Consider the following 16,457-nt stretch of genomic DNA (forward strand, 5'->3'; position numbering starts at 1 on the left):
GAAGCAAAGGCAAGGAATAAAGTATTTATCTTGTCTTTTTGATGTATGCTTAGTAAATATGGGTATGTTCTTCCGATTGATTAATTGATTGATTGATTGATGCAACATTTTACCACGTGGTCCTGGTTGGCCTGGAACTTGCTGTGTAGACTGGGCTGGTCTTGACCTCACAGAGACCCACCTGCTTCTGCCTCCTGCATGCAAGTATTAAAGGGATAAGTCATCATGTCAGGCCTTTTTTTTTTTTTTTTGTCTATTTTAATGGAAATATTTCAGCTAAAATAATGAAGAATTGGGTACGACAGAACCAGAATATCACCATTTTGTAATTGACAATGACTACAGCCATTGATGGTCAGTGACTGCTAACATCAGGACGGCACCCCTGTTATGTGCCTCCCAATGGGGGAAAATGCTCTTGTTCAAACTGAGCCAGATACAAATAAACTAGATCTAACTATTTGTAGAAAATGGAGAGGATGGGGATATGTTAAGTGACACAGTGAGAGACTATAGGAAAGAGAGAGAGTATGTGACAGAGAGAGATGGCAGGAGACATACCACCTGTTTACGGTAGCTCTAGAGGCTGAAGAGGCTCTGGGGTCTGAGAGAATGGAGCTGATAGATAAATGAGGCAGACTGAAGTCTCACACAAGGGCGGACTTTACTCAGAGCATCAGACAAGTTTATACTCTGAGGGATAAAGAGGAGTCACAAATTAAGTGTACAGTCACAGGGCGAGCAGCACACGGTGGATAAGCTGGAGAGATGAGAACATGGTTCTCCACGGAGGCATATGAACAGATAACAGCCATTTGTAAGTGAGCCATCCAAAGTAAAGTCAGCTCTAACTGCTATACCAGGAAGGAGAATGGAAAATGCATCTCGAGGACAAGTTTGCGTGTTTGAAGAAACCGAGGTGGCAAAACTCGTCTTGGTTTCTTGGCATTTTCTCTCACGAGCACTCTTCATAGGACCCCATTCCTGGACCGTGTTCTGCTAATACCTAACTACAGTTGTACACTAACAAGTCAAAGGGAAGCATTACACTAAAAAATACTGATACGAGCACTGACTTCAACAGTGATAGGACAGTTGATTGTCCTAACTTTCTATGTGTGTTGGCTGTACTGTAGTTACATGAGAGGGAGGAAGGGGGGAAGGTAGGGAGGGAAAGAAAAAGGGGGAGAAGGGGAGGGAAGGAGGAAAACTACTTTTCTAGGGCTAGGGACCAAACCGGGGCCTGCCTATCCATGGTAACCACCCTCACTGATCTACAATCTCAGTCCTGAAATAGTTTTTCATTAATAGGTAGATTTATTTTAAGAAAAATGATGTGATAGAGACAGTTTACTTTAAATTGGGAAAGGGAACAGAGAGATGAGGTAAGGGTATCACTAAAGCAAGAAGAGGCATGAACTGATAGTTGTTGACGGTGAAGTCGGGATACTAGGAATAGTTTAATTTCTCCTGTAGGAAACATTTCAGAAACACACCAGCCATCCTATATGCCCCGCCCCCCCAATAACGTCATTTACTATTATAACGTTATGTTGTCCTGAGGGTTCCCCGGGCTGACTCAGCATTTCCAGCTAAGAAACTTAAATTTGCCTCCATTTGTGGTGGGGGCTGGGACAGCTCTGTCACCCAGCTCTCTGAGTCTCCTCATCCTCCTTTGAGAAATGAGGGTACAGATGGTTTCTCATACCTTATACCAGTGTTTCTCAACCTTCCTAATGCTGCTGGGACCCTTTAATACCGTTCCTCATGCTGTGATCTCCAACCACAAAATTATTTCCATTACTACTTCATAACTGTAATTTTGCTACTGTTATGGATAATTGTGTTTCCCAATGGTCTTAGGTGACCCCTCTGAAAGTGTTGTTTGACAACACCCCCCAAGTTGAGAACCATCTACTGCCCTATGGGCCCGCAGTGGTCCCCTGAAGCAACGGAAGGTGGGTGTTGCAGTTGGACTAGGTTGGAACTCTGGCTTCAGCAGGTAAAGACTGTAGTAAAATTCTCAGTATATTCTCAGAATTTATCCCAGGGCACCGTACTCTCAGTTGATGGGATGGAAATAAATACCAATCCTGTTTAGCTCTTGGAGCAGCCACAAAGATAGATACATGTCATGCATGCATTCCACAAGGGAGGGGCTCCGAGCCCGGAAGTGTTCCTGTGTTCTGGGAAGTTTATGAATGGAGCAGCGAGGAAAATTCAAGGGGTGCGGGTCATGTGAAGCCTGAAGGGAGAGTCCAGAGAAGGTAGGAAACAGTACTTCCATTAACTCTGGCTACGAAGGAGCTATGAAATACCGTAGTAATGAGAGAGAGAGAGAGAGAGAGAGGGAGAGAGAGAGAGACGGAGACAGAGACAGAGACAGAGACACAGAGAGAGCGCTCAGGAGCGAGCTGCAATCGCGATCTGGGGCAGTCTGGCTGGATGAACCTCATGTGACCAAAGTGAAATAGCTTGCCAGGGAGCGATCTGGTCTTGCCCAAGTAGGAGTTACTCCAGCTCCTCTCAACCTCACTGGGCATCTGGCAAAGTGTGAGGATTTTTGGTTGCAAATTTCCCCTTGGAAGGAGAGGGGCCTCATGGTAACAGCATTTAGTAGACAGAGGCCAGGCATACCTGCCCCCGGACTACGCCTTGCCTAGGACAACCCCGACACCAAAATTAAGCTCTTCCAAAATGTCAGGAATGGTGAAGTTGGTGAATCTTGCTTGCTACACAGAGAACAGCAAGGCAGGAATGAGAACGAAGTAAGTTGTGCTAGAGAGAACAAATCTAAGTCTAGAGTGGCTGAGTGAATGGGAATGATGTGGAAGAAGGAGACTAGGCTAGAGACTCTGCTAGTGAAGAATTTGGGGTTTCCCCTAAAGCAGCTGGAAGCTGCCAGGAAGATTTCTGCCTGGAGGAAGATGGCCCGAGCTTAGCACGTACAGGCACCCAGCGGGTAAGGTCTGTTAATTACGGTCACCATTGTGTCTTCCCTACCCCGCCCAGCTCCGACCCCCTGCCGCAGTGTGGCCGCAGTGACTCCTCCCGAACAGCAGAGGGCGCCATCCTACACTTGGCCGCCGGCCGCCCTAGGCGGGCCTCCTCTTGCCGCTCCCCCGCCCCCCCCCCCGCCTCGTCTTTCCCCCTTAGGAGAAGTCGGGAAGGTGGCAGCGGCGGCGGTGGCGGTTGTCCCGCCCGGCCGGTTGGTGTGACCGGTCGGCGCGTGCTGCGCAGCTTCCGAGCCTCGTCCAGCCGGGCGGAGCCGAGCGGAGGCCGAGACCGGAGGCCGCGCGGGCGGAGGGCGAAGGCGGCGGCCAGGGCGGCCCGTGGGAGGGAGCGCGGGGCCCCGGCAGCCTCGCCGGCTCCCGGCCCTGCCGGCCTCCTCGGTCGGAGCCGCGGCCATGGCGGCCAGCGCGAAGCGGAAGCAGGAGGAGAAGCACCTGAAGATGCTGAGGGACATGACGGGGCTGCCGCACAACCGCAAGTGCTTCGACTGCGATCAGCGCGGCCCCACCTACGTGAACATGACGGTCGGTTCGTTCGTGTGCACCTCTTGCTCCGGCAGCCTGTGAGTGCAGACGGGGTCGGGGGTACCGGGTACCGTGGCGGCGGGGCCCGTTGAGGATGCGGCTGGCCTAGGCCTTGGGGACCCGGGATGCTCTTGCGCTTTGGCCGGGCGAGGGTCCAGCCTTAGGGTGGCCGGCGTGGGTGGGGTCGGGGTCAGCGAGCGGCCGGCCTGGCGGAGCATCCCGGCTTCCCGCCGCCCAGCGGGCGTGGCTGGGCCTGGGACGGGGGCGCAGGCCGGGAGCAGCCCCGGGAGGGCGGTGCGGGGCCTTTGTGCGACCCGCAGCTCCGCTGTTGGGAGCCCGGCATCTGCTCGGTGTCGTGGAGCGGGTGGGAAGGGAGAGAGCAGGAAAGGAGAGGCTGGGGATCTTCCTCCGGCCCACAGCACATAGGTAAATGGGGCGTGTTGGGGGAGGGCGGGGGGGCATTAAAAGGTCTTGGTGGCTGAGATGTGAGTCCCAGGAGGAAAGTTTTCCCTAGAGGATTAATTGTGAGGAAGCAGCAAAAGCACGAGGGTTGTGGCGTGGCTCCAAGTGTCCTGAGTTGGGGAAAGTTTTACTGGAAATGGGTTATCGGGAGTTGTGCGGTTCAGCATAAGGATAGAGCTCGATGAGATTTCTGGATCAGTACCCAAGTGTCCTAACTGTATGGAGAAATGGGGACCGGGAAGACAGTATTGAGAAAGGAGATGGAGGTGGCCGCCCGAAATTACTCAGATGGCATATGTCTAGGCCTCTCTGTGTAAGCTGTGTTGTGATGGGAATTTTCATTCCTGTGAAATTTCATTTGGAAAGTTTGCAGGTGATTCTGGATCCGATTAGATGCTATTTTACGATCGTTATCTTGAATTCAATACATTTTTAATGAACTGGTAGTTCCTTAGGTTTTAAAAAAAAAATTACCCTGTGTGTCGCAGTGTGGTGACACGCGTGCATGATTTGTATGTCTGGGTTCACTTTTACAGGCTGAGCCTTTTCGTCGGCCCTTCCAAAATTTTTATTATAATATTAATAACAATATATGTAACACGTGGAAAATTTTATAAAAAGTTGGAAGATGTAGACGTGGCCAACAATTCACCATTGGCCCTCTCCCCCACCCCCATTTTAAATTGGGGCAAGGAGCCGTCGTTGGTTGTCTATGAGTATAACATTATTTTGGGTGGTTCCTATTAGGTTTTTGGATGAAGTTTTAGGGTGCGGTGATAAATGCCTTGTCTTGTAAATGCGTTTACATTCTAATGGAGGCCGTGGAAAAGCATAAGTAAGTACGAAAAGTTTCAGGGTGCTGGGCTCCACCCTGGAGTAGTGCAGTGAGAGAGTCCTAGAAGTTACTTTCAGGTTTATAGTTAGGAAATGGAATTTGCCACAGCTGTATGTGTGGTTCATTCCATTCATTTATAAGTGAAACAAAATTAGGACATTAAAGTCACTTATGTTAGGTAACTTTGGTTAAGCTAATAGTCCAATTTATTTAAAGTGTACTCTACTTTTTAAAAAAATTGTTTATTTGTATGTATATGACTTCATTGTCCCTGTCTTCAGACTCCAGAAAAGGGCATCAGATCTCATTATAAATGGTTGTGAGCCACTATGTGGTTGCTGGGAATTGAACTTAGGACCTCTGGAAGAACAGCCAATGCTTTTAACTGCTGAGCCATTTCTTCAATCCCCACCCCTGTTTTAAAATTTATTTTCCTTTTTGTGCACATTGGTGTTTTGCCTGCATGTATGTCTGTGTGATGATGTCAGATCCCCAGGAACGACAGTTGGAACCTGCCATGTGGGTCCTGGGAATTAGATTTAGGACTTCTGGAAGAATAGCCAATACTCTTAACCACTAAGCCATCTCTCTAGCCCCATGTACTTTACTTTTAATATGTCCTTAAGTATGTCCTGCTTTTGCAAAACACATTAGGTTTTATATATATATATATATATATATATATATATATATATATATATTTACATATGTATAATTGTATTTAGAGCTCTTTATAAATACATACAGTGATTCCATTGCAACAAGTATGTAATGAGAATATTTTCAATGTTTTAGAAATGTTAGACATATAGGAACTATTAGTGTGATTTTTGTTTTTCCACAGGGTCTCTCTATGTAGCCTTGGCTGTACTGGAACTCTCTGTAGACTAGGCTGGCCCTGAACTCACAAAGCTCTGCCTGCCTCTGCTTCCTGAGTACTGGAATTAAAGGTGTGTACCACCATTCCTGCCTTAGATCCATAGTTATTACCCTATACAAAATTCATCTCCAAGTGGATCAAGTACCTGAATATAAGGTCAGACACACAGCACTGCCTGGCTCTCTGTGCACTTGTGTATACAGATGCACGCACCATGACACTTGGATGGCTTCAGAGGAGGAGTTGTAGGAGGCAGGTCTCCCTTCACCTGTGGATCCTGGATATTGAACTAGGTCACTAGGCTTGCTGACAAGTGCCTTTACTGTACTGAGCTGTCTCTCTGGGCTACCAGTATCATTTTTTATTTTAAGGCATTTTTTTTCTTGAATAGACTATCTTTGGAACATGTGAAGGTTCATATGGAGATGTCACAGAGGAGTTGATGTCTGAGGGAAGATCTTCAAAGACAAGTCCCAAGTAGCAGCAGCTTTGTGTAGTAGAAGAGTGGGGTACTTAGCTAGGTGACCCTGATTTTTCTTTTGCCTCTAAAAGCTATGTAATTAATACTGAAAATAATCACTCAGCAGTTTTTTATTTTAAATATGAAATAGAATAAAAGCTGTGATATAGATTTGTTTCCCATACAAGAGGCAGGGCCTCATACAATGTGTATGCACTGTGGGTGCACAGTGGGTGTTACTAACGAGAGGGAGAAAGGGAAAGACACTGATGTGAGAAGCACCTCAACCAGAGTCTGTCAGAACCTTTTGGACTCTGACCTCAATCCTGACTCAGATGGACTCAAAAGATGAAGGTGATTTGCTGATAGGGTTTAAATGATCTTTTATTTCCCTCGTATGAAAAGATAGTTGTCTACAGCTCCTGGAGTAACAAGCTGTCCTGGAGTCTAGCTGGGTTAACTCGTCACTGTCCACCTTGAGTCAGTGACCTCACTATATGCTGCATCCTCATATGAGTCCTACAAAGAAAGCATGGGTGCTGCAGTGTGGCCATGGAGTGTCTGCTGTAGCATTTGGGGAGACTCGCTCCTGAGGAATTGTATCTCTGGAAAGCCATAATGCTGGAAAACAGCTGAGGAAGAGTAATTACATATTTCTTATGTAGACGATTTTGAAAAAGTCGTTCATGCACATCTTGGCATGTGTTCATCCCCTTGGCTGACAGGATTGTGTGCCCATGGTTGTTAAATGGGAATAGCACATGTGCTGTAGTGACTTATTGACTATACTGTATTTGAGGATAGGGCAAGCAGTGTAGGTACAAGGATGAAGCAAGGCTTGTTGGCTGCCATTGCCTGGCTTGTCTAGCGATGTCACTGTATAGGTGACAATATCTGTCACCAGCTCTCTACTTTAGGATGATAATAACCTACTTTTTATTCTCTCAGTAATATCTTTGTTTTGATGAAACAACCTTTTCTCTCTCTCTTTCTTTCTTTCTTTCTTTCTTTCTTTCTTTTTTTCTTTCTTTCTTTTTGGGGGGACTTCTAGATTCAAAGCTAATCTCTCCTGTGGTTTTTTTTTTTTTTTTTTTTTTTTTCCTTCCCAGATTTCTGTCTTGTATAAGTCAGTGGTGCTGATTCAGAGTAAATGAATAGGATTCTAAAACTTTTGAAAGAGACTAGCAGTTTAGATGCAGTTCAGTTTGTTAGGAAAACCAAGGCATGCTGGGACTTACTAGTTTGTTTCTCTCTTTCTCTTTATAAAATACTTAAGTTAGGAACAGGTATTCAAATCATAAACTATAGAGAGTAAAAATCTGTCTTTATGGAACTGGATTATAAAGTCCTAGGCTTGAGGCTCTGGGTTTAATCTCTAGAATTGAGGCTGGGGTTTGCTGTAATTACTTTTTGTTTTGGAGACACAGTTTTCTATAACCCAGGCTGGCCTCAAACTCACTGTAGTGTTAAGGATGTCTTTGAACTCCTGATCCTGCTTGCGCTGCTGCTCTGCGTGGCTTATGTAGCACTGGGAACAAATACTCTTACCTCCTGAGCTGCAGCTACTTGTTGTTCTTTTGAGATAGGGTCTTATTATTGTGTAACCCGCACTGGCTGTAAACTAAAGGTAGTCCTCCTATCTCAGTTTCTGAGTCTGGAGTTATTGGTGAGCCACAATGTACTGCCTAAGGACTAGTTTGGAATGAAATTGCTTTGTGGAGATTGTAAAGAGTAGAATCAGAAAGTAACATGGGATTACTTTATTTTGAAGAACCAAACACATAAATTGTTCAGTGAAGGCTTAAGCAAAATAAAAAAGGAACGTCTGAGAGACAGTTTTTTTGTCTACCCATACAGGCTCATACAGGAAGATCTTTCTTCCCCTCTCTCTCTCTCTCTCTCTCTCTCTCTCTCTCTCTCTCTCTCGCTCTCTCTCTCTCTCTCTCTCTCTCTCTCTCTCTCTCTCTCTCTCGACGGTGATCCACCATATAGCTAGGATGGCTTTCAACTTACCATACTTCTTTCTTAGCCTCTGGGATTACAATATTTGCTACCATGCCTGGTTCCAGACAACTTAGTATAGGATTTAACTGGATGGAGGGCTTGCCATTGAATGCCCATTTAAATTTCCAAAGGGAATTTAAAAGAAAGGATTCATGTAATACGTGGCTTAAAGGACAAGCAAATCTGGACTGGTCTTTTTTTGAGCTCCATATGACCCTCACATTTGTGAGGCATTCATAAAGAGATTTGTGGGACTAGGTATCTTTATTCTTGCAGTAGCTTTCCTTTGTACATTTTTCTTTCTCAGGTGGTTGAAGTAATGAAAGTCTAAGGAGCACAGTGAAGTTCTCTAATGTGTGTATGGAAAGATGAGTCATTTAGAGCTTCCGGAGGACTTCACCTGGGACACATTCCTTATGACTTCCTTTCCTGCCTCTGCACTGGAGCTATGGCTTCAGAGATACCTGATTTTATGTGATGTAAAGAAGATGTATTACTTTACTTTATATTGGTGATAGTAAACTTTGAATTGTTTAAAATACAGGGAATGGTGTTTATTTTAAAAGTTTGAAGGTGCTGGGTGGTGGTGGTATATGCCTTTAATCCTAGCCTTCTGTTATGGTGGCTTATTTTCTTCAGAGGTGCCCCAACAATCTGGAGCATGCACTCAAGAGTGTGATGGAGATAGAGATCCCAGGAGCTGGAATGCTGTTATCTTGAAGAAGAAAAGGCTTGGAGAGGGTGGGAATACTGTACAAATGGTAACTGTATGGGCAGTTCAGGCCTGTTGTAGTAAAAGAGTAATGGATTTCTTCTGTTACTCTAGGGAAATAGGGTATCCCTTGAAAGAAAAGGAAGGGAAGTTTTCTTAGACTTGTCATGTCTAAGCTTTTTGTCTTTTCTCTACTTTGTGTTAAAATTTGCGGGTCTTTTGGCAGAATTAGAATTTACATTAGTGGGGCTAGTAATGTAAGAACACGTGAAGACATTATCCGTGCTCTTTCTAAGCTCTCACTCAGTTGGTTCTACCTTCAAACACTGGTTCAAAGTGTTTTCTTAACTGTAGCTAGTATACAGTCAAGGATCTTGGAATTCTTGAAGTTTATAAAGGTCTAAGTTTTATTTTATGTTAGTTTACAGAATTCACTCTTATCTTAAAAACAGCACATACACTTTTTAAAAGTGAAGGCTGTGACGGTTCCTCCTGCTCTCACCACCCTCTTACATAGCTAATCCTCGCCTCAGGTTCTAATGCTCTGTTTCTCTTCATTTCCTTTGCTTTAGTGTATGGATAATTACACGACTTTTAGGTATTACCTGTGGCTGAGGTATAAGATTTCAGTGAGATAAGACAGACACTGTCTTATCTTAAACAGTGGTGGGTGTTTGGTATCTGGAGGCCGTAGACGGTGGGATGCCTGCTCTGCCACTCTTCCTTGTTTTTTTGAGACACTCTCATTGAACATAGAGCTAGGCTAGCAACCACAAACCCGGGTTATAGGCCTGTGTCAGCATAGCCAGCTGTGAGGTGGCTTCTAGGACTGGGGCTTTTGTGCAGCAAGTGGTCCTACTCTCTGAGCCATCTTCCCAGCTCACTTACTGTTTTCTGGTCAGTCATTTCCAGGTAGTGTTTGCAACATGCTTTGGTAGTGTGGCTTTCTAGGCCCCTGTACAGCTGCCATCTAGAGATGCGTTTAGTTTGATTTTTACTGTAGCCATGGACTCTCTTTCTGGCCCCTCCATTGTAGGAATTTGGTTAAAGATGACTGGGGGGTCACTTCCACAAGTGAGGTGGCTCTTTGCCTTCTGCTCTCAGGCTTCAGGGCGGCGATGCCATCCTTGTTACTGAGTCTCTGTTCCGTGCTTCCTTCCCTTTTGAATCTCTGCTACTCTGAACTGTGTTTTGAAATGTTGAATATTTTCGTGTAGGTTTTTATTCACTTGTGGTAGGCCCTCTCTTCGTTCCTTCCTTTCTTTTTAAGTAAGAATAATGAGCTGTCAAGGTGGCTCAGTGAGTAAATGCACTTGTTATGAGGACTGACAGGTCCCCATGGTACGGGAGAGTTAAGTTAGTGTCTTGCTGCTGGTCAGTGTTCATTCACCATTATTTACAGTAACTACACCATTAAGTAGCATTCTTTTTTAAAACTTTTTTATTGGATATTATGTATTTACATTTCACTGTTATCTCCTATCCCCCCATTAAGTAGCATTCTAATACTATAAAGATATTCTTCTGAACTATTAACCTAAATACAGAAAAATTGAATCCAACGTGTAAAGAATGAGTTGGTAAAGATGAGGTAAGTTGATTAATCTATATTGTAAAATGTTTAGATATTTATGTCAGTTCTAACTTCTTAATGTCTCCAACCATATGATTACATTTTCATAAGCAGTATTAGATATTTCTTAAATTATAGCCTTTTTAAAAATTTTAGATTATTTATTTTATGTATGTGAGTACACTGTAGCTGTCTTTAGACACACCAGAAGAGAGCATCAGAGCCCATTACAGATGGTTGTGAGCCACCATGTGGGAATTGAACTCTGGAGCAAGCAATCAGTGCTCTTAACCGACTGAGTCATCTCTCCATCCCGAATCACATTTTTAAAAATTTTAAACAAAATTTTATTACACAAAGGTCACATAATGGACACTTCTCTGCCTTGTACACAATCATTCCTGCCCTCCACAGACAGGCTGCTTCTGAACTTCTCATGTGGTGACAGTGCTACAGTCCTGATGCTGACAGAACAGTAGAGATGCCCCAGTGATTTAAGCTGAAAGCAGGACATGGTGTATGGCTCTTGCACCCATCATCAGGAATGTACAAATGTCTTTATTCAAAAATATAAAATAAATTATTTGTAGGTATGGACAATGACAGCAGAAAACCATTATATATTGTCAAAGGAAACCCGTAACGGATGGTTACAGTGATCAGTCTGCCTTGTCTTTAGTCATTTTCTTCAGGTGACTTCTCTGAAGATATTGGTGAGGGACCTGCCTTGAGCTTCCTGTCACAGTTCATTGATGAGGGCAAAGCACTATTCTAGGAGTTAGAACGGCTACCTCCCATTCCTCCCATAGCCTCCCATTCCTCCCATTGCACCCATTCCAGGGTCCTTCTCTCCTTTAGGAATTTCTGTCACTATAGCTTTGGCTGTAGTTAGTGAGGAGGCCACCCCAGCAGCATCCAGTAAAGCAGTTCTTATGATCTTTGTTGGATCAATGCCGAATCACAAATTTTAATATACAAATTTCAACTTTGCATAAAGGAATATCTCATATGTCCATTTAAATTTCATTTAACTAAACAACAGCCTAGATGAGGATTTGTCTAGTTTCCTTTGCTAGCAGGTTGGTAATGATAATAGTTTGCAAATACTGCATTTGTGTGATGATAAAAAATAAATTCTGCTTTTAAACAATCTCACCCAAGCTTTAAGAATCATCTATTTAATACCAAAGGCCTGGCCTTAAAAAAAATTAAATCAACAGAGCTGATTTTGGTACATAGGAAATCAGGTTGTTTCTTTTTGGCACTCAATCTCATTAATAAAAAATTCAAGAATAAACTTAAATGGGGCTCAAATAAAATTTTATTAGGGTTTAAAAGAAAATCTTCAGGGCAGCAAGCTGTGGAGAAAGAGAGAAGAAAATCTTGCCGGTTATCTGGCATGGAGGTCAGACACATGGCAGACCAGCAGTTACATGGTGGGGAGGAGACTTAGAGGATCGAGGAAGCCTGAAGGATCTGAAAACCTGGAGTTAGGGAAAGCAAGCTACAGAGGACAAAAAAGTAAAGGAGAAGTCATGCTGTTTTTTAAGGATTCAGAAAAGTGGGAAGGCTTAGGAAGCTGCATTGCTATAGACTAAGATGCTGCATGGAATTCTAGGAAGGAAAGGTGTAGTCCCTAATTAAAGGACTAATTATTCTGCCTATCTCTTTAGCATGGCTTGGGGTGAACCTGCCTTTCTAGGACAGGTCCCTTGCCCCAGGTGAGTGACCCAGCCCAAATGGAATGTTTGGCCTCCACTTAGGCAAGAGATTTTATTCTCTGGGCCAGAGGCATTTCCCTAAATGGGCCCTTATGACAATTTCTTAGGTTTCTCAGAATGATAGATTCTGATGGATGTGGGTTATGAGCCACTGTTTTTGTTTTGGTGAAGTATTTTAAATTTTTAGTTGGATGGGAGTGGAGTGGGGAGTTGCCCATGCTGTTAGAGGCTAGAGACATCAGACCCTGGCAGCTGGGGTTACCAGGCAGTTGCAGCCACTTGACATGGCAGCTAGGAATCAAACTTGGTCCTCTGCAAGAACAGTATGTTCTCTTAACAGTTAAGTTCTAATTGCTGACCCATCTGTCCAGCCCCCCTATTTATTTGTTTAGTTAGTTTTTTTAGGCACAGTCTCATAACCTTGGTGTTTTGGAACTTGTTGTGTAGACCACACTGGTCTCTAACTCATAGAGATCCACCTACCTTTCCCTTCTTAGTACTGGGGTTAAAGGCATGTGGCGCTTTTAGTCTGGTGAATATTTTAAAAATATTTACTTATATACAAGTATTTTATATATTCAGACAGACAAAAAATACCAGAAAGATTCTTTCGAATACCAGTTATAAGTAAGTTCTCTTTGAGTAATGACTGGGAGATTCCCCAGCATTTAGAAAATACTGTTCTAAATACTGTTCTTCAGTACAGGGGACACAGATCATGGTATCAAATACTTGATTTTGTTAAAGAAAGTAACTCTAGAAAGCTTTTATTTACTCTCAACTGGTGTTCTTGATGCAAAACAAACAAACAAATAAATCTCAACAGCTGTCAGTACTCCCAGAACCAACATACCACCCTGAATATGTAGAGTGTAGTATTTGTAGTAGTACAAATTCAAAACTAAGACCCAGATCTCACACATGTGCATGTATGTGTGTGCATAGCAATTATTGAGCTACATCCTCTGTGCAGGAGTGTTCATTTAGTCTCTTGTCATAAAAAGCATTACAGTCTGAGGGTATTTATCTCTGCTTTCTCTGTCAGCACCTGCCACCCCATCTGAATGCTTTCATTTCATCCACTCCTGTGTGTGGCTTGTTATCTATTCAGGGAGAACCTCTGGCTATGCTCTCTCTCCCATTTATCTGCAATAAACTTTCTTCTCCACCATACCTAGGAGCAGTCATGTCCTTCCTACTAACAAACCAAGAGGCTTTAGCAGAAGTCTCCCTGAATAGACAACAGGCCACACACAGGAGTGGATAACCTGGGAGAGTCCAGAGTGAACATGGCCCTGAACCTGGCTATGGAAGGAGAGAGGCAAGGGGCAGAAGGGAGAGCCAAGTGACCAAGAGCCCAGGAGCATAAAGCGTAGACAAAATGGGCTCGGTATCCAGAATAGCTGGATTATACGGGGAGGACAGCCCAGCCCAGCCTTTGGACTGGAGACATTTAGAGTATGAGGTAGAGTATGTAAGCCATGACTTGTAACAAGTAGGGACTGAGGGATGCTTTGAGAACCTGGCAGCCAGGTCCACTTTGATACATTAAGTATGCACCTCAGTTATCTGTCCTGTAGCAGTTTCACTATCATATAAAGATCTTTTTATATTATTTTTCCTTTTCCATTTTTTGAGAATTGATTAATTAATTCATAATCTTAGGTTTTCTTTGGCTTTCCAAATGCTGTCAGTGTGTAGATCCTGTTCCTTACAAGGAAATGCCTTGCCTTCCCAAAATTCAGCACGTGCTGACCCAGTGCATGTGTTCTGGCTTTCATTCTTTTCATTCTGTTTCTCATCTTTTGCATTGTGATTTTGCTGGAAGCCATAGCTTAACCAGTGGACTTGAGTTCACTGCTAAATGTGCCTTGGGTCAATTTAGTCTTCGGTCTCTCTATTGAGTTTAAAATGCTTTAATTAAAAATTTTTAATACTTATGAATTGCTTTTTTAAAAAAGATTTATTTATTATATATAAGTACACTGTAGCTGTCTTCAGACACACCAGAAGAGCTCATCAGGTATTATTACAGATGGTTGGGAGCTACTATGCGGTTGCTGGGATTTGAACTCAGGACCTCTGGAAGAGTAGTCAGTGCTCTTAACCTCTGAGTCATTTCTCCAGCCCATGGATTCTTTTTTTAACTTTAATTATTTTTATTTTTAAAATTAACTTTAGAGATATTTTCTGTCATCTTTTTGAAAAGAAAAAGCCTAGCTTCCACTGCTCTGGAGTCAAGTAAAGACAGTAACAGGAGCATGTAACCTGTTATTATGTGATATTCAGTTTTTAGCATGGAGGCTAATATAAATCTCCAGCTATGCTGCCTCCACAGTCTTTCATAGAACTTGTTTAGATAAAACTTTTCCTTAGCCTTTTGCTCAGGGCCTGGTGAGGGGTTAGGCTGGTGACTGTTGAGGAACTGTGCAGTTTGACCCTAGCTGTGTTCATTCTGTCAGTGAATCTTGCTGAGTCCTGTAGAGGGAGTCGTGTCTTCTCTTGGCTCCTCCCATTCTGCAGGAGCTCTGCTCTGGCTTATTCTACAGTCAGTCATTGCTGGCTTATTGATGCTTCTTTGTTTTTTGTTTTTTCATATAAAGACTTAATATTGTTCCAGGTTGGTCTTTAACAGCTCGCCTCAGTTGATCTTCCTACCTTAGCTTCCTTAGAGGCTGGAGCTATAAGCCCTGGCTTGGCATAGCTTTTTCTCCCAAAGTTTGCTATTAAAGAACTGTATTGTGTTTAGGGGCTCTTAAGTGTTTGTTTTTTCCCCTTTTTGTTGTGGGCTAACCTTTCTCCTCTTTTGCTGTCCTGTCAGTGGGGTATTAAAGATTTAGTGAATACACTGTTGTTAGCTTTGTCACTGTCACTAGTATCTGTCAGTTTGTTGAATGTTTTTTAGTGGTTGGCCTATTATAAGGACCTTGGGGTTGTGGGTTTCTAAGGAAAAAAGATAACTATTGTGCCTTACATTCACACACACACACACACACACACACACACACACACACACACACACACACAACTCTAAGTGGATTAATATTTTATAAGTATGCAAAGTGTCTTGGAGCCAACAGTTTGGAGAGTCTTAACCTACTAAAAGCATCTTCTGTTTTAGATCTTTTTTATAAACTGAAATGTATTTTTTTTTTTTTTTTTAGTAAATAACTATCAGGATAGACCTAATGTCAAATTAACTTTATTACTTTCTGACATAAAATATTTTGAACAGCTTCTCCCTCAGTATGAGAAAAACAATAAAATCAACCAAATGAGCTTTCTTACTCATCCAGCACAGATTGGTATTTGAATTGAACAAATGACTGTAAGATTGAGGCCTAGTTAGGAGCATACTGGCAGACATATGTGTGAGTCACACCATCTGGTTACAGTCGTACCTGAGTGGTGCTCATTAAAACAAAACTCCTGGGGATCTGTATATGACTTAATTATACTGCAGAAACATATTGGGCTGAATTGGCAGGTTACTTTGGAACTTAAAGCCAATAAACTGGCTTACATGCTTTCAAAACATAAATACTCTAGTTACTAAATGAGTCAAAAAAATGTTGGCCCAAATTTGGAGACTCACAGTGTATATTTTTAGAGTTCAGGGTGGACAGTGCTCTGAAAGTATTGGCTCTGAAATGATGTGATTTATTTGCCCAATACTTTCCTCAGATAGATAGTATATGACTCATATCATTATAATGAGCTGTATTCATATGATAAGCAGACTAGCATGAGGAGATGTGACATCAGTTTACAGGAGTACATGCTAAGAATTAGTCAGTTTTGATCCACTAAGGATTCTGTTTATTTAAGAGATTACATTTGATAGATGGAGAACACATTTTGCCAGCTGGGCATGGCTGGTGCATACCTGGAATCCCAGTTCTTGGGAAGTGGAGGTGGAAGGATCAGGAGCTTAAGGCCTTAGGCTATAGAATAAATTGTAGGCATTGCTGGGCTTTATGTAACTTCAAACCATAACAGTTCTACTACAAATCAGTCTCTGTCTGAATCTCCCCTCTCCTCCACCCCCACCACTCTTTTTTTTTTTTTTTTTCTTTATGGAAACTACCACCTCAGAGCAGAGGTGTTCCATCACCTTGTAAAACTGTTAGGCTTTTTTTTCTATCCCTGACTGGGACCTGCGATTTTCTACATTGTAGTTATTGCCTTTCCGGGAGCGCATGTTGGATGGAACTACCTTTGCTCACTGTTACTCACCATACCTGTGATATTAATCCAGACTTGCTGCTTGCAGT

General features: G+C 43.0%; 1 protein-coding gene across 9 annotated transcripts in view; it reads left to right on the forward strand.

Annotated features, from left to right (window-relative positions):
• The first annotated feature begins 3,274 nt into the window (after positions 1–3,274).
• The window catches only part of AGFG1 (ArfGAP with FG repeats 1), a 58,062-nt gene continuing 44,879 nt past the window's right edge, over positions 3,275–16,457 (forward strand). For all 9 annotated transcript variants that reach the window (XR_013975426.1, XM_080932787.1, XM_080932789.1 and 6 more), the window contains exon 1: positions 3,275–3,574. Coding sequence is in view for 8 of the 9 variants with exons in the window: in XM_080932787.1 (XP_080788913.1) it covers positions 3,408–3,574 (167 nt within the window). In the remaining variant the exon portion in view is untranslated. The remainder of the gene's footprint in view (positions 3,575–16,457) is intronic.

The sequence above is a fragment of the Micromys minutus genome, assembly GCF_963924665.1.
Source record: "Micromys minutus genome assembly, chromosome: 19".
In the NCBI taxonomy this organism is placed as follows: domain Eukaryota; kingdom Metazoa; phylum Chordata; class Mammalia; order Rodentia; family Muridae; genus Micromys; species Micromys minutus.